This window comes from Aulonocara sp. 'chitande type north' Nkhata Bay, linkage group LG22 (assembly GCF_057382095.1).
Source record: "Aulonocara sp. 'chitande type north' Nkhata Bay isolate Kocher_YH1m ecotype deep benthic linkage group LG22, A_spYH_male_GT1.1, whole genome shotgun sequence".
NCBI classification, from domain to species: domain Eukaryota; kingdom Metazoa; phylum Chordata; class Actinopteri; order Cichliformes; family Cichlidae; genus Aulonocara; species Aulonocara sp. 'chitande type north' Nkhata Bay.
The window spans coordinates 18,655,168-18,681,428 of record NC_141364.1 but is presented as its reverse complement, the minus strand read 5'-3'; the positions used below and the strand labels follow the sequence as shown (position 1 = coordinate 18,681,428).

General features: G+C 40.9%; 2 protein-coding genes across 4 annotated transcripts; one reads left to right on the top strand and one right to left on the bottom strand.

The window, feature by feature from the left end:
- tmem64 (transmembrane protein 64) lies at positions 1-16,685 on the top strand. 2 transcript variants are annotated; one of them, XM_086280389.1, is made up of 3 exons: positions 1-1,535; positions 10,742-10,897; positions 12,154-13,387. In XM_086280389.1, exons 1-3 carry the CDS (start codon positions 825-827, stop codon positions 12,184-12,186), a joined length of 900 nt encoding a protein of 299 aa, XP_086136515.1. In that variant the 5' UTR covers positions 1-824; the 3' UTR covers positions 12,187-13,387. The 2 variants fall into 2 exon arrangements, with proteins under 2 accessions (XP_086136515.1, XP_086136514.1); XM_086280388.1 differs by lacking the exon at positions 12,154-13,387 and adding an exon at positions 13,404-16,685 and having other exon boundaries at positions 3-1,535.
- A 6,192-nt stretch (positions 16,686-22,877) lies between these two features.
- On the bottom strand, positions 22,878-25,621 carry LOC147304006 (tyrosyl-DNA phosphodiesterase 2-like). Of its 2 annotated transcripts, XM_086279153.1 has the most exons (6): positions 25,202-25,610; positions 24,903-25,112; positions 24,708-24,799; positions 23,714-23,832; positions 23,453-23,623; positions 22,878-23,366 (listed from the first exon to the last, which is right to left on the bottom strand). In XM_086279153.1, exons 1-6 carry the CDS (start codon positions 25,252-25,254, stop codon positions 23,085-23,087), a joined length of 927 nt encoding a protein of 308 aa, XP_086135279.1. In that variant the 5' UTR covers positions 25,255-25,610; the 3' UTR covers positions 22,878-23,084. The 2 variants fall into 2 exon arrangements, with proteins under 2 accessions (XP_086135279.1, XP_086135280.1); XM_086279154.1 differs by lacking the exon at positions 23,453-23,623 and having other exon boundaries at positions 25,202-25,621.
- Between the last annotated feature and the right edge of the window lie 640 nt (positions 25,622-26,261).

Genomic DNA, 26,261 nt, shown 5'->3' with positions numbered 1-26,261 from the left:
ACGTGGGCTGAGGTTACTTGGCATTCTGGGACACAAACAGTGGTCTGTATGAATAGCTTCGACATCGACAGCATCCACTCAGGAGAGAGGACGACGAGTGAAACAGCAACAGCAGCTAGCCTGGAGACAAAGAGCAAACTGGGCTTTCACATCCGGCTTGTGAGTCCTGTTTGTCGCTCTGGTGTCCGGGAGAGGCGGCTCTGAAAGGCCGGTGGCGGTGGTTTTAGTCTCGAGATTGCACTGTTGGACTTTATCCTCGCAGAGAGCTAGTTAGCTAACGGCGGAGAGTAAGTTAGCCACGCAGTGATTTGTGCTGGTGAGTTATCGCTAAAACTGGATGTGAATGCTGGGGGAGTCCTGAAAGTTGATGTGGATAGCACAGGCTCTCCCCTTGTCATGCAGACCCATCTTTGTCGTGTCCCTCCGGCCACTGACTCAACCTTGTCCTGAGCGAAGTGATAACAACTCTGAAGATGGCGAGTGCTTTAGACAGCGACTACAAAACTGACAACATCAAGTCACTGCGCTGGCACGCTACACAGCTGGTGTACCCGAGATAAACCGCTAACACGGGTTAAGTTGGGCAGTTAATGTAATGGCAAAAGGTTACCTGTATGCCTTACTATGCCAGTGCAGTAACAGCACCAGAGCAATGGACTACTACTTATGCTGAAGCCATCGTCTGCGAAGTTTGTGATTACTTGTCTCTGTTGAGATGGACTTTGACTGTGTTTAGACGCTTTCTAGGAGCCTGTAACATAACAGCTGCTTCCAGGTCAATCTGAGCTCCACTGCTGGTCCCCAGAGGCTGTTTGAGGACCGACATGTCAATGTCAGGGGCTACGACCGTGCAGCTTTTCACCAAGCTTGTAAAGCACGCAGTGGGCAAGACGCAGATCCAGCTGAACCGCTGGCTGCAGAAGACCTCCACGGACGAGTGTGACAAAATCGACATCCTAATATGCAACGCTTTTGATGAGAGGGGGACTGGCTTGGGGAAGTCGGATGGTGTTCCCGAGGCCAGCGTTGACGCAGGGGGGACGACCTTCACCGGTGGTGCAGAGTTCAGACACCCGTGTTGTATCACCACCTTCTGTTTTAAAAGCGCCCTGCTGGCGTGCATCCTCACTGCTGTGTGCTTCTCCTCGGTGGCTCTGGTACGCCAATACCTCAAGGACCTCCTGCTCTGGGTGGAGAGTTTGGACAGCTTTGTTGGAGCCATGCTCTTTATAGTTGGTTTGATTATCGTGTCCTTTCCATGTGGATGGGGATATATTGTTCTTAACGTGGCTGCTGGCTACCTCTACGGCTTTGTGCTGGGCATGGGACTAGTTATGGTGGGGGTTCTAATAGGGACCTTTGTGGCACACGTGGTGTGCAAACGACTGTTGACTGACTGGGTGCTGAACAAAGTTGGAAACAACGAACAGCTCAGTGCCGTCATACGCGTGGTGGAAGGAGGAAGTGGACTCAAAATTGTGGCCTTAGCAAGACTCACCCCCATACCTTTTGGACTCCAAAATGCAGTTTTCTCGGTGAGTATGTTTCCAGGTTTTTTTTAGGTCATCGTGTAAACTCACAAATTGCAGTAGATGTGTCACAGCACTTGTTCGGCTCTGGGAAGAATTCATTACTGTGCCAGATGATCGCTGAACAAATCAAACAGAGTCCTGACAGTTAATTCTGTGGTCTTTTTGTGTGTGTTTTAGAGGGGATGCATTTTTCTTATTTCTAGGCCAGCTGAATCTCAGGGGAAATCAGAACTATCTAGATACAAGTCAGGAACTGCCAGTTTCATTTCAGTTTAGGACACTGAAAAGAGTAGTTGGCCTGTTACTTCAATATTCAAGGCAGACCGGAGTCTAAATGTGGAAATGAAAATAGGAAGCCGGTCCACAGAGAATGGAAACTCATTCTTCCTGCAGATAAACGGAGTGCTCCTAGGATGTGGCTCCCAGTGGTCAGTAGCCATATTTCAGGTTTTATATTTAGGAGCAATTTTTTGTTTTTGTTTGTTTTTTTTTCCCTCTTGAACATCTGGTGACATAAACACAATTTAGTTTAAGGTGCCACCTTTTTTGTTTTTTTGAGATGACTCATGTCAGGTCAGTGTTGTGATATTGCTTTCAACTGCTCTCCTACATTTAACCGAGGCCTGAGACCTTCATACATTGCATGAATAGTTTATACCCCTTCATTATCTTCCTCACTCAACTCATTGATACATCCAAAAAGGTAAAAGGCTTAAGTGATCATCCTCTGTTTTATAGAATATCAGGATGGGTCACTTGATATGAAAACAATAGGACTATTTAAAATAAATAAATAAATAAAACAAGGTATTACAAGTTGAAGCCATGCAAAAAACATAGGTTCACTTACCCAGTATATCCACAGTTGTCTTTCTAGATACATTTAACCTCCTAGGACCTGTAGTCCACATATGTGGACATCACATTTTGGGTTGTTTAGACCAAAATACTCAATTTTGCTCTACAAGGGCCTGATGTCCACTTACGAGGACATTTTACTGCTCCTGTTCTATCAAAATTTTAAATGAATATCCTCATATGTGGCTCTCATTTTTCTTAGAAACAAAAATCAGATTAAAAAAAAAGGTAATTCTTTGATTTTTACATTCATCAGCCCCAATATGCCCAAATATCAAAGAGAAATCAAAAATGCGTGCCGTGGAAGAGTTCGGGTCTTAGGAGGTTAAGGATCACACTCCTTGTGTAGGCAGTAATGTAATTTATAATACTCGTAAAATTGCCACTGAGAGGATTTATTCCTGCTAGTTAGAGCAGGGTGATATGGCCAAAAATATTTATCACGATATATATTTGAAAATTTGCGATAACGATATAACTGACGATATAATTGATGCGAGACAAAATACAACTCCACAACATTACTAGCGCAAAAAGACAACCTATCATTTATTTTCACTTAAACAAGAAGCTGGTTTTTATGTACATTAAAGCTTTATAAAAATGTAACAGTGCAAATGCAAATTCCTTGCTGAAAGTTTAACCAAAAGGCATTTCCAGTAGAAATGGGCTGACATATCCTGAGCATAACCATGTATAATATCCACTGAAGTTAAAAAGAGGTGCTTTGCAACATTAAACTGCAGTGTGCAGTACGTATTTTTCGGACCGTAAGGTGCACGGGATTATAAGGCACATTAAGCGAAACAAAGCAGTCAGATAAATCAAACTTTATTAAACTCATTCTTCTTGCTTCCTCCACTTCTGTACCATTGATTCATTAATGTTGAATTCTCTGGCAGCTGCTCTATTCCCATGTTGTTGCAGTATATTAATGACTAACCTCGTATTGTGGATGGATTATCTCAGTTGTTCTCCTGACTGAAGATTGGTCCTTTTACAGCATCCTGCCATGCGATTGCATTTGTCTCTAACCATGAGGAACCTTAACGTTAACTTTTATAAGTGGGAAAGTGTTAGTGTTCGTCCTCCAGCTTCACTGTTTATGTTATGCTAACATAGCTGTGTCGCTAGCGATCACGTAGCACATAATTATATACCAGCTAGCCCAACTTCAGTAACCCTACAAACGTCACTGCTGTTTAGTTTCCTGTCTTCATTTATGTTGGAAGTGATAGCAGAGCTGTACGTTTGATTTTTTTCAGAAATCTCTCAGTCAGAACATGCAATATCATGCTTAGGTAACTAGCGAAACTAGCGAGCTAACTTCCGCTAGCTTCCTGCTAGCTTCTAACTCCGTTAAATGTAATACATTTTGTTTTCATGGATGCCTGGAAGTTAAACTTCATAGTTACACCTGGTAAAGCAGCAATGCTGATCGTGTTATTAAAGATGAAAGAATTTAGACAGTTTTTAACTCTTAGTGATGCTGCAGTGTTCGTTTGACCTGAAGCATACGGAGTTTAGGACCCAGATTACTCCCAGATTTAAGGGCATCTTAGTCCGACGGCCGCTTGCATGTTCTGCAAAAAAAATGTGCTTTGTCGTGTATCTGACGGACAAACACCAAACCAGTTCCACATCACTGAAGTTGCACCATTTTTACAAACCAATTCTGGTTCATCTGTTTCACTCAACAATCGGCCATGTGCGTATGAAAACAAAGGCACTGCGCATGCGCGTTTTACTCATATTCTATCGCGATATTTCATTTTCCTATCGTAGCCTAACATTATACCGGTATTACCGTGAACGGTATAATATGGCCCAGCCCTACTGCTAGTTATAATAAAATTTAGCCAGGACATCCTTTCCACACACAAAAAATATATATATTTATATCTCAAAACAAAAACTACATTTAATCCACTGCATCTAACATGCTCAAAGAGCTTGATTAACGGTAAACATGCTAAAAGTATTGTCTGATGAGAAATCCCCCTTAAATACTGGAAAACGCAGAAGCACAAACATGCAAAATTGAATGCAAATTGTTGGGCTTGAAAGACATTAATCGCTTACAGCAAGAAGGAGTTGATGCACAGGCCCAAGGAGGGGAAAAATCTGATGATGTAAGTGTGTTTCACAAGGACAGAGGTTGTATGGTGCTAAACCAGTGGGGTTTTCCGGGGTGACTGATTTGGTTAGACATTTGTCAACTTTATAGAGTTGAGTGCTTTGCGTTGATTATGATTTCTCACAGTTTAATGTCACCACACTGACTTAAAAAATCTGCTTTATAACCCTCATGCAAATATTGAGGTGTTCGACCGCTATACTGGTTGATCTGAATAACTATCTAAATGTGTCCCCAGTGTGATGTTTATTACTGAACATAGAGAGAAGTCCTGTAAAGGGGTATGAAATCTTAATCTACCCTGTAGCGTGTGAGAGCAACATGTTGAAGTTATTTATTGCACTGCATTACATGAACACTAGACTTTGGTTTAACATATCAATATTGCATTAACATATCTACAGTTACTGTTCAAAATGACCCTTACAACTTCAGACGGTAATTTGATAATGGTGAGATGAGAGCATGTTAATAATGAGAAGCCTTGTGGGTACAAGAATCACGGGACGCAATAAGCATTTGTGCTGCTGTTGTACGCTGACTGATAGGCTGCTATTTGAGAAGCATCTCAAAGTCAGATGTATGGATATCAAGGTTAGGCAGGGAGCTGACGTAGATAAGGGTTTAGAGTCTGTGGTGATCTGTTTGGACAGTGATTCCTTTGATAATGGCACCAAATGCGAGCCTGTTTTGGTTTTTTTTAGTTGTTAGGATGTTCGTTTAAAATATGCTCACAATGTGTTTTAAAATGAAGGTTTTTCAGACTGTGTTGGTGATAATTCCCAGACATACAGTGTCATCAAGTATGAGAATCTGTAATTCTGAATATGGGCATTATTAGTCTTTATTTCTACACTAAGTCAGCAGTTTACCTGATCATGGACTTTGAGTATGACATAGCTTAAGCCTAGCAGATGGCTTTCTTTTGCCTGACTGACTTCAGTAGCTTCATTTTTTCCCCCTTGCTGTATACTTCATAGTTGGGACTAGGGCTGCCACGATTAGTCGACTAGTCACGATTATGTCGACTATTAAAATCGTCGACGACTAATTTAATAGTCGACGCATCGTTTGAAGCTTTGTAAGATCACAAAGGACGCAGGAATGAGTAGTAGGATTTAAGAGTGTAATAACGGACTGAAACAGAAGATGGCAGCACTGCATGTACAAGGATGCCAGCTGCCGTTAAACCCCGAAGAAGAAGAAGCTGTGTCCCAGAATTCATAGCGCAGCCCAGCGCAGTTGTCAACAATGGCGGCAGCTAGTTAGTTTTAACTTTACTCTTATTATTCTTTCTGGGTCACAAAATAAACGTTTAACATATTTTCAGGCGAGAATGTAGCTGTGTAAACCTCAAATATCTGCTCAGTTTATCAAGACACCACATATTTTCAAAAGCGCTCCGACGTTTTCGGAGACGTCTGTTACCCACTAGCTCGTTAGCTAGGCGGGGGCAAGGCTAACTAGAGCCGTGAGAACACCGGACTCCCGGCAAATCGTTTTCAAACCCACCGCCGTCTTTTGCTAGTCAGGTTAAACATATATATAAGTCACTTAGATAACTTAAAAATGTTATTGTTTGACTTTCTTTAGTATTTTATTTGTTCCTGAGTAAATCGGTTTGGCTGAGATTAAAGTTATAGTTTTTGCACAGCTAAAACTGTCAAGCAGACAGCTGATTATCAGAAGTGTGAGACGCTGGAGAATATACTCCGGTGTCCTGTTATATTTTAGAAAGCAAGGAGTTTATTAAACTTCACCGAAACAATCTGCAAATTTCATTAAAAATTAATAAACTACCATCTTGTCTTTATTTTTAGTTAGCACAAACACTTCAAGCTGTAAGCTAATGATAGTTATATAAGACCAGATGCTGCTGGTGCAATAAGCTGTACGCTGTACGTCCAATGGATGATGATCTGATTAGTCGACTAATCGCAAAAATAATCGGTAACTAGTCGACTATCAAAATAATCGTTTGTGGCAGCCCTAGTTGGGACTTGTCTGTGCTTCATGGGAGGATAACTGGAGACGCTATGACAATAGTTGCAACATTGAACTTGCTGCTCCACGTTGCAGAAGTGAAAATGAGGTGTCAAAGTCAAAGGGACAGATTTTAACACTCTGTTGCTCAGCTGCTGACTCTGTGACTGGCGCTGTTAGTACCCTCAGTCAGCTCATGAGAGTCAAAGTACAAGGTGAGCTCACTGACAGTCATGTACGATGGTGATCTTCAGCTTGCTCTGGGTTATTACATACATGGTCAAAGCAAACAAAAAAAGGCTGCAATTCTAAAATGGCTAAACAACAAATGCTACAGATGTAGGTCATATTTTTTTGGATGCCAGTTTGCATTTGTTACTTTTCTGCTGGTTTGTTCCAGCTTATGACAGCTGTTTGTCTTTGGAAAATGTGTCTGTGCTTGACTCATTGTCAGGCTTTTTAAGGATTTTTTTTGTTTCTTTTGACATATTTTAGATTTACAAGCAGCTTGTTGAGTTCTTGGTGGATGTTGCTCCGAAAAGCTTGGAAAAACTCTCACCTGTTTTATTGAGATATCATTATGTCTATCATCTGCGTCTTTCTTCGATAATGAATAATATGGTGTCAAATGATAACTTGAAAGAAATCACAAAGACCGCATTGAAAGTAGTCCATTAATCATTATTTCCACACTTTTATCAGCGGTTTCCTCCTGGATCTGCACCTGTCTCGTATGCAACTTGTTCTGACTACTCACATAGCGCCATGCAGCTGTTTTATGAAAAGTGCTGTTAAAGCACACTGTATGCTAGCTGCTTGGCACCAAGTGGCAAGCAGACACACTTAGCATAGCAAAGAATTTACCAACCACAGTGTACTGGAGTTAGTGGACTCCTAATCTTTCTAAACGGGTATCTACATATACATATGCAGAATGTGGAGGCCCGGGCCAACTTTGGGATCTGAATTTGTACTCATCAGTCACAAGCATGGTTACCGGTACCTGACAAGGACAGGAGGCAAAAGAATGATTTTATTTTTGCAATAAACTATCGCCTGCAATGGATTGGTGCTTTTGAATTTACCTGCATTTGTTAATGCATTTGCCTAACATGCAAAATACTGCTGGTTTGAGATAAGGGGGAGAGACAAATCTCCGTGTCAGGAGGGGCATCCGGTATAAGAATCAAAATAAGGTTGTAATCGAACAGATGGAGCAGGAAGCCTCAGATATCTGCTGGCTGCATCTGAGGAGAAAATTGGCCTTTGTCCTCAGATGCTAATGCTTGATTTACAGGACTGCATTGCCTATGCTGTAGACTGACATGCACCTTCCAGACACAGACTTCAGCATCTCTGAGTAGTCTATTTGGTAGTAGTGTCTGATATATATGTATTTGGTTTATTAAGAAAAGCATGATGTTTTAATAAGAAGAGACCTGATTAACACAGTGAGGTGGCTGTTTCCTTCTAAGTACCGTAAAGAAGGTGGTGGAGAAGTGATAGCATTTGCTGTTAAATGACCAGGATGGAGAACTGATATATTCATCACATCACCCAGCGATGCGTGTCGCAGTCGCTTCCATGTGAAATTCTTTGGTTTCTGTTGGAGAAATGACTGTCAGAGTGGAGCTTTTCAGTCTCACCACCTGTTTTCCCTGCAACATTTTCACTTTCAACCCCAACTCAGGCTCTTGCTGGATACTTAATCTCATCTGGAGGTTCATTGTAAAGCCGAGCTGCTGTTGTATCTGTACGATCTTATTCTCCACAATAAAAAGAGAAACGAGCCAATTCTAAGCATAGGCCCGTAACGGCTCACAGTAGAGTTATGTCTTGTCTGCCCTGCCCTTGGTAAGCACTTTCTGCGGTGAGGCTACATTTCACTGTGCCCCTCACTTCTTTCTGCTGAAGTTGGTGGTGCTACATTATCACGGGTAACCTAAAACGACACAGAGACTGCAGCAGTTAGCAAAACAATAGGACAGCTCAGGAAAAATGCTTGTGAATCCGTTGAGCTTCAGGTGCGTGCTTTCATCTCCGCACATCTATTTTATTGCACTTTTATACCTGCTCGCTATCCTGGCTCCAACACTCGTCATAATGAGCTGATGAAGCAATCTGGGAAGTCTTTGTGTGTGATTTATGGACCTTCGGTACAAGCAGGCATGTTTTAAGTGTTCTTCACACTCCATTAGTATGAATAAAAAAGAGAAACGGCATCACAGTTGCAATCCTAATTTTACTGCGTAGTCAAAGCACCTAGTGTTTTGTTTACAAGCACAAAGTCAGGCCTGCATTGCTGCTGCTCTAAATAAATCAGGCCAGTCATAAGACGGGGCGATATTTTTTTTTCACTTGAATTTGCAGATTATCGTGATACAGGCTTGCAGAAGCAAGTAGGAGGTTCAGTGGGAATTCTCTGCACAGTCTTAAAAATACCACAGACTGGCCCTTCCCTGGTCGCATACAAGACAGCTGTGTGTGCCCGATGCCTGGGTGGGACTTCAGAGGCCCTGTTCTTCAGAGACTGCATTCATTTTCTTCTATAGCTCTCACAGATGTCTCAGAAATCAGCTGAAGGCGTTTTGATTGTGTTGGCACGTGGCGTGGACACATCAAGGCTAATCTTGCGAGGAGAAAAAGCCTGTCACATGACCGTGCAGAGGGAAAAGTGCCTGGCGAAAAAACAGCATGGACTACAATGTTAGCTTGATTAACCACGATTCGATAATGTCAGTGTTTTGTGAAGTGTAACCTAAGTTCTTATCAGTGTCTAGTGTGATAACGGGAGAGGATTTTATCCCAGCAAAGAGACACTTTGGCCGCATCGAGCGCAAATGTTTTCAAGCCCTGATAACATTTTGGCACAGACAGTCTTGCAGCAACATACCAAAACCCCTGACACACTGCTATCAGCTGCAGCGTAGTCACTGAGCACACGGTGCCAAGGTCACATCCTCCCACAGCCAGCACGGGTGCACAGAGGCTTATGTCATCACTTAATCAAGAGATCAAGGGTGACAGCGAGCCAGCAGTTATTTATATTTACCGGTATATTTATATTAAGGTGGTTGTTTGGAGATACCGACATATCAAAGTTCAGGATACTTGCACCAAAATTTATTTAACAGCTTTTAGATTTAAAAAAAAAAAAAAAAATAGAAGAAGGGGTCTGTAGCAACATTTTTTCTTTCTTTCTTTCTTCTTCTTTTTTTTTTTTTTTTTTTTTTTTTTAAAGACAGCATCCTGCCTTTGAGTAGTTTTTCTAGTAACTGAGGTGAAGGGACTCAGTTGTGATGTAGCCTGTGAGCACAACACTAAGCCACATCATTGACACCACTGGCAGTGCTCTGCAGAGACTCTGGTCCTGGCGTTCATGCGGATGTTACATTTACTCGTATACCACTAACCGGAACAAACCCCGAAGGCAGCGACACTACCCAACTGCAGCCGTCTCCTGTAGCAGAGCACCCAGCCTATGCACAGAAACCGCCCAGGAGTAGCTCAAAGACCATACTCACCCTCCAGCTTTATCAGATCCCAGTCTGATTGAGCATCTCTGGAACGCGCTAGAACAAGCCTGATTCGTGGAAGGCAGCCCGTGGGGACCAGACTGCTCTCCTGGTGCCAAACGCCACGAGCTGTTTTTGCATGATGGGTGCAGGTTCAGCACTCAAATTTGTTAGAAACTATTTAGTTAACCCAATTTACTGTGGTTAGTATCATATTTATTTATCCTGCGAGGAAGCCAATCCTCATAAGAATTTATTCGGTGTACATATATAAAAGCGTGTAAATAAACAATAAAAAAAATCAGTACTTTTTTCTTTCTTTTTTTTTTCAAATTGTAAAAGTCGTAAAACAAGTTATTCAATTACTGGAGTTGTTCATATGTTCTTTTTTTAGGAAAGGACAATGCCACCTTGTCATGTAGCTTCTTTTTTTAAATTCTTTAAAAGCTTTACAACGTTTCAACAGGTTTTGGAAACTACACAAAGTTCAGGGCACAACAAAATCAGACAAGTCAGACAAGTTTGACTTTCACAGACTGACAGAGTTCAACATTGTTGAAATAACTGGAAGACGAAAAACTGAAAGAGTCTTTTAGTTATAGATGTTTAAATATGATTAAATCTGATCTTTTTCTCGTGTGTTTTACTGTTATTTTATTAATGTTTGAAACCTATTTTGTTTTTTGGGTTTTTTAATCACTGCTCTCCTTTCACAGATCACAGATGTGTCCTTGCCAAACTACCTGGTGGCCTCCTCTGTGGGCCTGTTGCCCACACAGCTTCTAAACTCCTACCTGGGCACCACACTTCGTACTATGGAGGATGTCATCGCTGAGCAAAGCGTCAGCGGCTACTTCGTTTTCAGCCTGCAGGTGAGCTGAAGGTGATAATATATTGAGTACGAAGGTAACAATTTTCAAATATCCGAGATTTGAAATGATATGTTGCTTTCCCATTTTGCTCAACGTTGTGCTGACGTTTAAAGAACAAAAGCCCAGCGGAGCTCGTTATCAGCACACCCCTATTTGTGACCATACTGAATATTTATTCTTAAATATTGGTGATTATTGACGGAATAATAATAGCTGTGGATATAAAATCAAAAAAAAATTGTGTGTAAATGTATTGTGGAAAATGCTTTAAAATGGAGAACGGTAACTACTGTGACGAAAACAAGCTTACATACAGGAAGTGTAAGATGTTCTTTTCTTGAAATGACTTCAGCAGGTCTGTGGGATGGTAATGGTTTCTCTCATTGTTCTGGTTTGAGCTTGTTCCACTCTTCCACAGTTTAACTTTAGTTATTTTCATTAATTTACCTTCAGGGATTTTCTAGAGATTCTTGTTTGCGAAGGACTGAGCTGTTTGTATTTCAATGTTATCAGATTCTCAGAACTTATGAAACCGGTTTTGCAATTCAACAGTGGTTTGGTTTGTTTTTGTTTTGTTTTTTTTAAAGAAGGAAACAGTGATACATGAATGAATGTCTGATGCGGTTGTTTACCTTTTTGCTTTACAGTAAGGAAGGAATTCCTGCTATAGAAAACATTTTTTAGACTATGACCTTCTTTCCAATCTTCACTGACATCTTCCTCTATTCATGCACTATATGTCCTTCAGCAGGTTTCAGTTTAGCCTTTCTGTTAATGATCTGTCAATGAGCTTTCAGTCCAAATTCTCTCAGGCGATGAGACACTTTATGCCAAGAAAAAAACATCAATGTTCAACAGCGAACTGACGAGCAATGTGGTCAATGAGCAATGAACCAGTTTCCCACTCAAAAGTTTCTCTCTGGTGAATTTGTCCCAAATGGACAACTATGGATGGATTTTTTTATTTATTTATTTATTTTTAAACCTCCTGAGACCTGAAGATTTTTAATTTCATTTTAATTTAATAGAACGTTCAGTATCAGGTGCAAAAAAAGTTCCCTTATGAAGGATGTTATCCACATTGGATCACATTTCCTTTTAAAACATCTCATTTAAGATTTTTATTTAGGATAGAGTATTTTTAAAGTACAAAATACACTTTAACTACATCCTGTTCACTTATATTAGGCGCTTTAAATAGATTAAGGGGTAGCTTTGGTATTTCCTGACTTTTATCTCTTCTGTATCTCCACCAGATGCCCTGCTTGGATGTTATTCAGCCCTTTTAGGCAGGTCTTTGCTTTGGAGCACTCCTTGTTGTAGGTTTTTGTGAGTCAGAAAACACAACAAAACCACGTAATCTACTAAAACATCAAACCCACAACAAGAAGAATGTGCTCTCCACCGACCAAGCCTGCGTGTACGCCAGTCTGACCATGCGAAATGCAGGTTGAACACTTTTCTTTAGAGTTACAATAGTAACAGAGAAAATAAATATGACCTACACACACAAGCAACAGGTGACAGATCTCGTCCTTGCTTCTAAGAAGAACTTTCTATTACTTTTCTGTGAAGTATTATTCCAGGCATTGCTCTTGTTTGTGCCAGAAAAGTCAGCTCAGCTCACCTCAAGTTCATTTCAGTTTTACAGCATCACCAACACCTGTTTAGTTTTATGTAATTCTCACAGGTGCTCAGGGAGAGTTAATAAAGGTCAGGAGTCCAGTGTCTGGTGAGTAGAACAAGGTATTAGTGTTTCATGTTATCTCATTGACAGCTGGCCATATTCACATGGAAGCCAGTCATGATGGGAAACTATGGGAGGTGCCGATGTAGCCCAGCTTCCCTGACACCAGCATGAGGAATGGACAGTCGGATTTTCTGGATTTGCCCTGTGATAGATGGCTCTCGCTCAATAGCAGTACAGATAGGCTCCTCTTCCCTGCTACCTTAAAGTGAACTGGAGAAAATGAATGAATTGGAGTTAAAACCAACCTTTAAATAACTAATTACGTGTGATTTATATAATAAACATATTGGTGGTTGTCCTTCAGTATAATTAACGCAGTGTTTCAGAGGCTACTGAGTTTTTGCTTCTGAAGTCATATTATTTGTTTGGGCTTGTTCTGAAAAACTCATACTCCAAAGTGACTAAATGCCAAACTCCAGCTGGCTTCGAGATTTAGTTTTCATAGGTATGTGAGTTGTCTAGAAGGTGAAATGTCTTTAAATACAGAAGAACGCAGCAATGTCTTTAGTTTTTGAACTAAAGTTCCATCGATATTTGTTCTGGTTTATAACTACTAACTTAATTGTTACAGTTTTCATTTCTAAATGTTAGAATGTAGCTAAAATTTGCCTTCATCCCTTTTTGCTTTTAGGAGACAAAACGATGTGCCTGTAAATGTAGTGCTTTACTTTATTATCGTCATCATTACACAAACAGAACGCTCATTACCACAATCGTTAGTTAACACAAAGCTTCTTGCTCTGCTCCGCTCTACAGATCATCATCAGCATCGGCCTGATGTTCTACGTCGTGCATCGGGCTCAGGTAGAGCTCAACGCAGCCATCGCCGCCTGCCAGATGGAGCTGAAGTCGTCGCACATGAACGGCTCCTCCACCAATCACAGCAGCTTCACCTACTGCAGCAAGAGGGTGACAGCTGGAAGCGGAAACTGCATCAACATCGTGTGATCTCGAATCGCCGCACGTGGCTGTAGCAGCCACGACCTGGTCACTCAATTGTAACGCACGTATCCTTGAGGGAACCAGCACAGTTCAGCTGGTGTCCCAAACACGCCGGCGGCGTACTGCAGCGATCGTCCCGGCATCAGTGTACGCCTGTAGTCGGTGTGGAAGTGCGGGACCACGCGCCTGATAATGGTGCTGATGAACGTGGTACGTCATAATGGTAGTTTATTTGTTTTCTGTTAATGGTACTTTTTCACATTTGTTACATGAGATGTCTGCGGAAATGTGACGATCTCATGGCAACCTGCGAAATAGTCACGATATTTAATCCTTTTTTTTGTGCTCATGTAGAACTTCAACTTACAAAGTCCACACTGGGAGGCGGGAGATGGTGGCAGTGGCATGAGTTAATCATACACTTATTGAGACTGTAGTTTGAATGCTGGGCAGGAGCAGAGCTTTCAGGCTCTGTTTTATTACCTTTACACTTAAGATGTTTGCTTTCTTTTACTGCGGTTTGGCACCAAAAGCACTAACAAAATAATAGTTTGGGTTAAAATGCAAAGTTTGTTTTCTACATGATCTAACGTGACTGTTTCACTTTTGCCATGTGGGTGGGCAAAAATATGGCGGGTAGCACAGTGAGCGAGTTTTAAAGTACATGGCAGGAAATGAAATGCCTGCTTTTTTTTCTGAATGTGCAGGTCCTTTCAAAGGAACCGATTTTACTTTTGATTTCAGTGTCAAAAGAACACCAGCCTATGCACCTTTAAGTATACCTGTTTCTATTTTATTTCAGGTGATTGATTTTGCTTATTTGCAGTATGAGTAATAAAGGGCATTATTAATATTTTTGAATTATTTGGCATTTTAATTATGGTTCCCTTTTTTTAAGTGTCTTATTTTTGGACTATGGAGAAGGCGGGAACACTCCCAGTGCGCGTAGGCTTTCAGTTTGAGCACCTCCTGCAGGTTTGAGAGGAGAGCCGGGAACTTTATAATCCAATATGTTTAACTCAGAGCCGCACACCCTGCGAGCGATTCCCGCATCGTTGGTGATCCATTTTGATTTTTCGTTAATGTTCGTTTTACTTTTGTTTTTGTTTTTGCTGTGAGATTTTTCTTTTTCTGGAGAAATTATAGTTTTTTTTTTTCTCTTTTCTTTAAAATGGTTGATTTGATAAATCAGTGCAATACATCTAAGAACGAAACTGCAAGAATGTCACATTTCAGTGCTGAAACCAAACTAATAAGAAATGCTGTCATGCATATGACATAACACAAACCCAAGTCTGTGTGTTATTTGGGGTTTATCTTACTTAGATTACAGAGATGTGAGCTCGATGAGATAAAGAAGCTTTTATTTTTTTAATGTGCCGTGAATTGAGGAAGCTTATGAGACGTTATGACCCCGGCCTCGCCTGAGGTGAGGCTGAGTGCAACTTAAGACTTTTTACTTGTTGGTGGTGATGGACATGACCTGGTAACTTCTCATGCTGTAGGTTTGTTTGCACAGTCCACTACAGACAAACATTATTTTCATACAGATGAACTACAAATGGGTTTGGTTGGTCAAAAGGAAAACTGGATGTGTCATAGAAGCTGACAATCAAACACAACACTGACACCAAGGGATGAATGTGATACTACTTTTTATTTTTTACATTTATTGTGATGCTGCTCCTCAGACCAAGTCTGATAGAGGAATATTAAGGGCTCCTATTTAAAAGATTAAAAAAAATTACACATCTTAATGTTCCTGTAGTTGTTCACAAAAAGCCTGCTTTGTGATGCTGGTGCAACTTTTTGTTTTGTTTTTAATTTTAATTTTTGTACCTTTTTGTTCTTCTTAACGCCAGAAACTGTCTTCACCCGAACACATTCCATGCTGTCAGTCGACTGGCAAGCTGTAGAGTTACTTTCACACTAAATGTTGGTTTAAAGGGCCCCTTCCGGTTTGAATTTAGCAATAATTTTGACAGTTTAAAGCAAAAAAGCCCATACCAGTATGTACCAGTAAGCTCTTTAGCCAAGTGAGGGGAATCGCTTAGTCGGGTTATAACGTGAACAAAAAGCTGCATTTAAGTTATTTGATCTATATTCCAGAGTATCACCTTTCCCAGGTTTGTATTTCAGTGTTGAGCCTGCCTTTTACCTCCCGCTGCCTCTTTGACAGACATCTCTGAGTTGCCTATGATTTGAAAGAGACGTCACGAGACACGCTGGTATCTGTGATCAGAACAGCTTGTTTGGTATTGGGAGAGTCCCTGAAATGACTGACTGCTTGCACACAGATCACACGAACATCTTTATCGTCAGATTGAAACACTTTTACAGCTTCTTACTTGAATTGACCGTTTACGTATAGAGGGAGAGAGGGGAACATGTCTTACAACTGATAGCTTGTGAAAAAAAAAATCACTTAACACTTAGTCATGTTTTAAAAGCACGGAAATGTGGTTTGTTTTAAAGTCTTAGATGTCCCCTAACAGAGACTCTCCTGAAACGTAGCATGATTAATGAAGTTGTTCTACTCGGAAGTGGGTTGTTTTTTTTTTTTTTTTTTTTTTGGTTTGTTTGGGGTTTTTTTTGTCTGTGTGTTAAATTTTGTTTTTGTCATGTTTAATGCAAAAATCAAACATATAAATGAAGCTCGATTGGCCACCGTGGGGACACGTCATTACGTTTAAGCGTCTCACCTGGGAACTCAGATTGTGCAAAAAATTTAGTTTTACACTTAAAGGCTTTGGTTCTTCCTACGTGGGCTCTACTTAACTTTAGATATAGTTATGCAACAACTGATTCCTAAGGGAAGTATGTTTCATAGACACCCATATAAGACCTGGGTTTGGGATGCAGGTGTTATACCGAGTGAGGGATCATTAACCTAAAGGGCCGTGAGGTCATTTGTGGTGCTATGAAATGTAATACTTCCCCATCTGTATCAAGTGCATTACACATATACTGTATTTTGTAATACAGAGAATTTCACAGTGTATAAATGTTATTTATCACTGTACAATGCTTGTTCAGTGTTATTTATGAAAGAGAAAATAAAACTAGACAGTTTGTTATAACCTTCTGCTTCTTTTTTTTTTCCATGAAACCTCACAACTAAAACACCTGAATTTATTTATTTTAAGTTGAGGTTTCTTCTGTGTTTTCTTGCAAGATGACCTCTTTTAATCCTCCAAGGTGAAGTTCATAATTACGTAGAGACACAAATATTTGGACAAAATATTTTTTTTCCACAGTGGATTTCATGTCAGCCAGTGTTTTAAGTGTTTCAGTTTTAATTCAAGGGATTTAAAAAAAAAGAAAAAAAAAAAAAAGAAATTAATTTTAGGACTTAAAGCAATTTTGATGCATAGTCCTCCATTTGTAGAGGCTCTAAAGTAACTAGGCACATATTGATAAGCAGTACAGGTAAAAGATCTGTTCATGCAAAGTGTTTAAGTTGCGTTTTGCTGCTTTTCACTGGAATGAGGTCCAAAGTGATTTTGGTGCAAGTGTCATCATTAGTCTGAAAAAATAATGAATGCACTGGCCAGCTCGACAACAGCAAAACACCTGAAAGACCACAGAAAGTTAATTAAAGTGGGTGATCACACAATTATTTCCATGTTTTAAGGAAAACAACTTCACAGCTGCTACACAAGTCAAGAACAGACTTGCGAAAGTGGCCAGATCAGTGTGAAAGCCTGCAATTAAGAGATGCCTTGGTAATGGTTATACTCAAAAACAAAGATAGACTAAACTTTACCAGGAGACATGTAAAGGAGCTCACACAGGTCTCAGCTAAATTATTTGTACACATCAATCCAAATCTTTCTGCGAAAGCAACCCAAGAGTCTCAAGACAAAGAAATGTGATATTTATCAATAGCCAAGTCAGTCACCTGATATCACTCCAACAGAGCATGTTATTCCATTACTGAACACAAAACTGAAGCCAAGGAGACCCACAAACAAGTAAAGGTCTTGCAGAGCATCTTGAGGAAACGCAGCATGTGGTCAGGTCCATGTGTTCTGCACTTCTATCGGTGACTGCCTGACGGGATTTTTACCCAAGTATTGAAGACAATCATCGCTTTTCATACATTGTTAGCTGGTTCAGTTACTTCTCAGCCTCTGAAAATGGGGGACTGTTTAAAAAGGGCATTTATTCCTAAATAGTTGATTCTGTAGTTATGTTAAACTCCCTGAACATCTGCACTTCAACTGGATGCTGTTTGTTTGATTTTAAACTCATTTTAGTGTAGTGGGCAAAAAATATTTTATTCTATCATTCAGGTGATAAAAACTTACAAACTTACAAATGCAGTTTAATAAAAACACAACACAGAGTTTCATGATGGGAAATATATGATATAGTATTTTTGAAGTTCTCCCATAGAGACTGAAGCCTGGAATATTTCATCCACTGCTTTTGTCTTTTGTGTCGCTTATAGAAGAGTAACACTAAACCACTGAGACTTTAAATACACAAACTTGTTGTCCTTGTCTGTTTTTATGGGTTACAGGTCAGGATGTGTTATGTAACACTGAGTAAATAACTGTCCTTATTTGTTTTCACTTTAAGGGAACTGGTTTGAGTGGAAAACTCTTGACTACATGGCAGGTGTTTTAACAGAAATGTGTCAGAAAGCTTCTGCTGCTGATTCATTTTTAAACTTGTCCGCGTCTTTGTTGAGCTACCACACTTTTTTTTTCTTAGTAAAATGCCTTTTCCATCCTAAATCCGAGCACGACTCTCCAAATATGACCCAGCTTCATCTCCTAACCCTTTGAGAGTCTTGGAAATGTTCTTACTCAGAAGATTTCCCCTTATCTTGCAATCCCCTAAAAAACCGTCAGTGCTCAAATATGCAGCAGCAGCAGCAGAAGCAGAACTGTACGGCCAGGCATAATACTGGCTTCTGGGGCAGTTTGTCACAGCAATTTTGAAGTGAAGTCGTGATGGATGTGGTGGTGGCGGTGGTGATATAGATTGGAGTACCACTTAGACGTGTCCTTGCCTTGCCTGTGACAATCTACTACCTCTCTCTGTGTGCACATGTGCACAGAGGTGGGTGTTTGTGCTTCAGTTAGATTGTGCTTGCAAACAGTGCTGTGCCCATGTAACCACATGCAACTTCATACAGTTGAAAAGCAGCCCAGAGCCTTCTGCTCACATCCCCAGCTCAACAAAAATATAAAAAGCGAATACAAGCTGAGCCAAACTCTATCAATCAAACAGCAACACGTCTGACAGGTCGTGCTTTTTATTGCTCCATCTGTTATCAGGAGCTGCAGCGCACGTCCGTCTGCTGCTCTTCACGCAGTTTTTTCCAGGCTCGGGTCAGATCCGTGTCAGACCCATCATCATGTAACCCCACCTCGAAGGACAAACCCCATCCCAGAGCCTCTCCGCCAGCGCACGAACACATCTGCACAAAACTAACAACATTGAATTTGACGGGCCTCAAATTAAAGGCCTCGTTCACTACGAGGCCTGCGCTTCGGAGGGAAAGCTCCAAAAATACTGAGAGGCTGTTGGTGTTCGACAACAAGGAAGGAAATACAAGAGTGGGTGAGATGATCTTGGAATTCGTCCATGCAGGCTTTCAGAGGGAAACTTATGGTGCGGATGTTTATGGATTTGTGGAGGAGGGAAATGATAGGCCTCTGGCAGAAGGATCCTCCTTGAGGCAGAGGGATAGATCATGTGACCACTTTCTTGGCGCTGACAGCTGTTGCCTCCATCTGTACAGTAGATGACCTTATGCTGATCTTCTTCTCTGTACTCAAGTGTGACACCGCACTACTCTCATGCACCGTGCACATTGTAGTTGCAGAATAGAAAAGCTGACAGTGCTCTTCTTTTCTGCATTTAGCTTTGGGTAGACTGTTCACCTAATAGCTGCTTAAATCATATTAACTTAACCCAGTAGTGCTTCTGCTGGTCCAGAACAGGTCTAATAATCAATTTTGATACTTTATAGAAAAACCATTTCACAGGAGTAAAAAAAAAAGATCATATCCTTTAATAATGTTAGAAACAAGCTCTTATATCTTCCTCAAATGCTTGATTTGAATTTAATGTTAGGAATATTATAATGGACCAAGCAGTGAAGGAACATCAGGCACAGGTTAAAGTCCCTAAAAAAGTTTTTTTTAAACCCCCCAAACCCCTAATCATAGGCCCATAAAAGAGATCAAAGTAATAGAACTCTGTAACAAAGTAACAGAAAGCTGTCAACAAACAATACTACTGACTCAAAAAAACTGAACTACTTAAACAAGACCAAGGAGAAACTTAAATAGTGGTTGATCAGCCCACAAAGACACAAAAGGGGGTAGAACACACAACTCCCCCCCCCTTCACACTTGCTCCGCCCCTTTCCTCCCTTTTTAGCTCATCAACCAAAAGACTGGGAGCAGCTGCTACTGAGATAACTCAAAAGACAAAGAAAGATCAACTCATACACAGAACAGTGTAAACTAAAATGAGTGCATTTATTTCAGAATACAGTAAAGAAAATTAATTCTAAACCAAAACCGATTCTTCATTCCACTGTAAGTTAAGCCATATATTTAAAGAAAGAAAAATATAAGTATAGTATAGTGTTATGTGTAAGTCTCTATTGTAGCACTGATGTTTAGTTGATAATCCCACTGTTTGTGACTGTAACTGCAGCCACCACAAAGATGTTTCAGAAAATGTTTGGACGTGATCGTTGCTGTTTGTGGACCAGTTGCTGTAATGTTGGAATCCAAATGTTTGCTTTAAAATAGGATTTCAGCTGTTTAACAGGACTATGCACCAGTTGTTGTACATTCGTCATTTCATAATGCTCCAAATGTTTTCTGTGGGTGACAAGTCAGTTCAGCCCCCGCACTCTTTTATTATGGAGAGGCATGCTGTTATTATGTGTTAAATGTAGTTTTGTTGGATTGTAGCATGTATTTTGCTGCAAAAGCTGGATGTGTTCTTCATAGCTACAGCCATCATGTGGCATTTAAACGGTATGTTGGTACAAGGTCTGATGGTCCCACTCGTCTTTAGCATAATGTTTGATTTGTTTCTATTGACGTTTCTATTGTTGTTATGTTATTATGAATGTTGGGTCTAAGTTTATGAATAGAAACACATAAAGATTACTTGTATTGCAAGTCCCACAGACCAAAGTGCTGTGTGTAACAATAGGTTTCACAGAGAATGGCCTAAAAAGGAGTAAATATCCAGTGAGCAGCTGAAAGAAGGCTGAAAATGCCTTGTTGATGCCAGAGATCAGAGGTGACTGTAAAGTAAGTAACTCAAATAACCACTTGTTACAATCAAGGTATGCAGAAGAGCATCTTTAAATATACAACATATTGAACCTTGAAGCAGATGAGCTACTGCAGCAGAAGACCACACCAGATGGCAGAAGCAAAAAACGGAATCTATAATTCACATATGCTCACTAAAACTGGACGATTAACAACTGGAAATATTCACCTGATCGATGAGTCTTGAGCTGTACTCCAACATTCAGACAATAGGGTCACAATTTGGTGCAGAACAACCTTCAAGTATGGATCCATCCTGGTAGACAATGCTGACAATGTAACCAAAAGGCCCCCACAGTCATTAGAGCCCAATCCAACAGAGCACCTTTGTGATGAGGGCGAGCAGTAGATTCATACCATCTGTGGCAACTGTATCATACTGTGTGCCATTAAGAATTAAAGCAGTTGTGAAAGGAAAAGGGCGTCCAACCCAGAACTAACAAGGTGTTCCTAATGAAGTGTTGCTTGGGAATTAAAGTGGTCAGCAATATGAAACGTTTTCATCATTTTAGGTTTCAAACCAATTCCCAAATACTTGCACAAAAAATAGTTGGATAAGGAGATTTGGATTACATGAAACCCCAAAACCAATATAATCTGCATAATGCTTCAATAGAAGAGGATGTTGAGTCTTGAGGTATTTGTGTTTCAGGCTTCAGATGAACTCAGCAGAGCTGGATGTATTTGGTCCATGTGTCCTTGTTAATCAGGGACCAGGGGACAAATGAGGGTGGGAGGCCTTTTCTGATGATGGCTGCTCCCAGGGAAAAGTCACATCTGTGTCCTCTCCTGAGGTCAGCTTTTCCTCGCTGTGTGTGGCAGTGATCTAAAAACTGTGCTGACTGCTCACCAAACAAACATGAGAAATGCACTCAGAGGCTGTATTACAGGGAGAAGTGAGGGGGGTGCGTCCACACAGGCTGTGCGAGGAGACAGATTACATCTGGCTCGAGGGAGGAACTCATTAGATAGGATAACATCTTAAGACACCTTTTTCAAATCAGATATTTAACATTATTTTATACAGGAAAAAGGTAAAAACAAGCAGATGTTATTACAATTTTAATTATAAATGCTATAATTTTTGGTTTTTTTTTTTACTAATTCTTATTTAATTTGTTCATCTTTTCTGCATTTAGCTTTGGGTAGACTGTTTTTAATGACACACATTTCATCCCTTGTACCCTCTCTTTGTCAAATCTTTGTCTCTGTGAGTCCCTGTTACACTAACTCCTGTGTTTTTTTCTGGTGGTCACTGATCTTTTGTGCTTTGAGGGCTTTTGGTATAGTCTTTATGTCTTGTTACCCTGATGTTTCCACTTGCCTTCTGTCTGTGTATGTAACCTCAGTTTGGCTGTGTTTAAACCCTAGAGCCTTCCCTCCTGATTTCTTCTTTGTGTTTGTGGACATTGGTATTTTATATTCTGGATTTGCATTAGCAACAATAAAGGCAATATATGTTTTGTTTTGTTTTGTTTTATTGCTTTGTCAAGTCTGTCTGTCCTATCGTCCTGCATTTCATGACAACTCCCCACATGAACAGATCAGGTCAACCCATTTTTATATCCGTGTCTGCTCTTCCTGAAAATGATCTGGAAGATTAAGTTAACTGCAGATTGTCTGATGTTTCCTGATGTGAGCAGTTCACCTTCCTCTAAAACATGGGCCGTTTTCCTAGTCTTGCTAATCAAGAGCTTCAGTCGTAAGTGTATAAAAAAACTCACTGCTTGAACAGTTGCTATCCAACTGTGTACTGCCCTCTAGTGGCCTGATGCTTGTGTTACATACAGAGTGACATTACAGTAGGGTTTCTCATGCTGTGTGTGGTGTTTTTCAGTCTAAACTCCATCCACTGAGGAAGATCATGTAACAACGTTAAAAGCTGAAGAGCTGTCAGACTTCTGCTAATGGATCTTGTTATCGGTCAATGCAAATGTATATCAAAACAAAGCAGACATAATTTATTGGTGGTTTTCATATTTTAATTTGTCATTTTAACCACATAAAACACTTAAGCAGACACACATTAGAGGAATAAATTAAACTGAACTGATTAAATTAAGATAAATCATTTACAGGCAATAAGAACATCTTCCTGCATAGTGTTACAGTAATTTAAAGAGCAGCTGATCTAAAATAAAATGCTTAACTGTCATGGTTTTGGTTGTTTTGTGTAGTTCTATTCAGCTGTGAAGGTGCAGTAGATTCCCCAGTGATCACTAGTGTAGCGTCCACAGTCCAGCTTCTCCAGCCCCACCAAGGCCATGTGATCAGGGGCCAGACGAGGGACTGCATGTTTGATAGCCGGGCGGAGGTAGATTCTGTCAAAGCGGAAGCGAGCAGGTGTAGAAATATTCTGATTGGTGTTAGTAGTGGTGTCCCACGTGTAGCGGCAGTGCTCCTGCTTGCCCAGTCGCTCCCACACATCACAGACAGTTGCAGGCAGGCCCACCTTGGGTACCTGAGACGGGTCCAGAGAAAAGAGTTACTGTGATTACTTGTTACAAGTTTACTGGCTGTATGTGAGTGGAAGGAGCAGCGTCTGACCTCCGCATCCCTCAGGTTTGTGTCTCCCCCAAACACAACAGTGACATCATCAGGTGCATGTTTAAACCTCCACTTCACCACATGCAGCTGATTCATACGCTCTTTAGAACATGCCTTAAAGCTCTCAAAGTGAGATGTCATCAGGCACAGCTTCTGGCCGTCGACGATCACCTGATTTTTGCAAAGGAAAATGTTCCTGAGCGTCACGTTCAGCTGAGCTTATGCATCTAAAGAAAATATCAGAGATGATTTTGCACACACCTGAGCAACAAGCAGGTTCCTCATCATCTGAGTTGTGCGATAAGGTACTATCTCACTCTCCACAAATGTGACTCGTGACTTTTTCAGCAACATCCCTGTAAAGTAACCTTCCTCAGCACCTGGTCAACACAAGTCAGGAGGAAGAGGGAGACTTTTAAAGGCAAAGACCTTCAAAGGAAATCCTTTGTCAGGTCATCATGGGCTAAATTGCACATAATAACTGAAAGCACACAATATCACAGTGAATACACTGCTGCTATGATAGTGGGCTTATAGTGGGATTTATTCCACTCATCTCCAGCTCCATGTGTTTGTTTTATATCTCTACTAGGACAGCTTTGAATGATTCATTACTCAAAACTGTCTGAAACAAGCTGTTATGGCTCCTCCCCCTTCAAGCAGCCTGACGTCTGACTTACTAGAGTTACTACTTCTAGACAAAAGACACGAAATTCAAGTGTTTATAGCCTGAGCGTTGACACCCAGGATTTACCTAGCTTCTCCAATTTCAAATTTATTCTTTGAAAATGCAGAATCATAGTAACAATACATACAGTATGTTGGATGTGAGAGAAAACAAGAAACTACCTTACAATATAAAGCGCCTTGAGGCGACTGTTGTTGATATTCGGAGCCGTATAAATGAAATTGAATTGAATTACATACAGTATGTGCTGGATGTGAGAGAAAACCAGGAAAACCAAAACAGGCTCAAACAGCTGAGCTTCTCCAAAGTGTATCCATGGCCTGTGTAATAATCTTGTAGTGTTGGTACAACAGTCAGGTTTAAAAAAACAGTGAAGGAAGAACACAGATGTTTTCTTTGCAAGCTCCTTTGACAACACAGATGTTAATAATATTAACTAAAGTCCCTAACAGCTCTCCTCATGTGTGACACTACGTGAAGCCAAAGCAGTTCAACTACCTTCAGCCATTAATCACCATTTGATCATTCATACATGGACTTTTCCTACCTGTATCTGACATACTGTACCTTCAATCATCAGGTAGCTCGCAAACCGTTTCTTCAAGAACTGGACATAAGGGGGAATGAGCTCCTGCAGGAACACCACATCAGGTTTGTATCTGCATTTACAAACATTATCTTTTATAATATTAACTCTCACATATATGCAGCCTTTAGCAACATTTCCCGTAAATGATGCCTAAAAGTGTAGCATGTGCTTACAAGTTTAAATATTTAACCAGGCCTCTGGCACGCTCTGGACGTTTTTCCCCATTAATCCCTTCCACGTTCCAGGTGATTAGGGACAGTTTAAAATCCTCTTTTTCTGAGGGTTTCTGTGTGGCAGCAGGACTGTTGGCTGGACTGGCACCTGGAGTGTCGGCCGGAATGTAAGCAGGACTTCCATCAGGACTGTCATCAGCCAATTCCATCCTGCAAATTTTTCACACAGTCAGTCAGCTCAAACACAAAGAATCATAGGTGAACTTTATCATATGTAGGAGAACAGACAGCAGACTTACCAGTCATCAGGAGTAGTATCTTCACCACTGTGTGTTTCAGAGTCGCTCTCCATGTCAGCTTCAACAAACTAGTTCAAGGCTCTCTGAAAGAAAAGTGACAAGAAGGTTTTGCTTTCTATTCATTTACTATAACTGAAAAAGGGCTTGGCTGCAAATACACCCAGGCAGTTTCTCAGTATGTTTATTTGTGTACTTGTGTCCATGGTTGCAAACAAATATGGTTCATAGTATGTTGACAAGTTCTTGCTCCACCCATTCTATCAAGGTATGTGGCGGGGGCGTGGTCTTTGGCAGAGGAGGGGTGACGCAATGAGCTCGCGGGGCGGCGTGGAGGCGGGAAGGAGCAGGTGTGCAGAACTGTGTTAATGAGAGAAACCTTTCTTATGTCAAAGGAGCTTGCAAAGAAAAGCGTCTGGACTTCTTTAAGTTACTTGAAGATGTTTCACCTCTCATCCGAGAAGCTTCTTCAGTTCTAAGGTCAAATGGTGGAGAGTCCCAGATATAAACCTAGTGGGAGTGACCCCCCACAGAGGGACAAAAGGACCCCCTGATGATCCTCTAATCGCCTGAGCCAAGGTGTGAAACTGGGTGTGGGTCCCAATCAGCCAGAGTTTCGGGTGAGTTCATTGTGAAACCTGGCCCCACCTTATCATGTGAATTCCTGAGGTCAGATGGCCCAGGATGTGAGTGGGCGTTAAGGCGTCTGGGAAGGGATCTCAAAACTGGATTATAGATGGCAGACAGTTGGTGTCGTAAACCACCGCCTCTGTTCAAAGATGGTCGCTCACAGTGGACACTCCTCTTTCTTTGTTTGTGCAGTGCCGGAGGTGCCCCAGGCTTCCCAGGGTTTTTTTCCCTTTGAGGTACTGTACAGCAGGCAGCCGCGGGGGGTACTCGACCTGATTAAGGAAAACTGGGAGGAAGGGTCGAGCCCCGCAAAGAATGAAATTCAATACGTGCTGGACTTGAAAGCAAAGTTGGACAGGTTTGGGAGGCTATCATGGGAGAATTTGCTCCAGGCCCAGCAACGTCAGCAAACCCTGTACAACAGAGCGGCTAG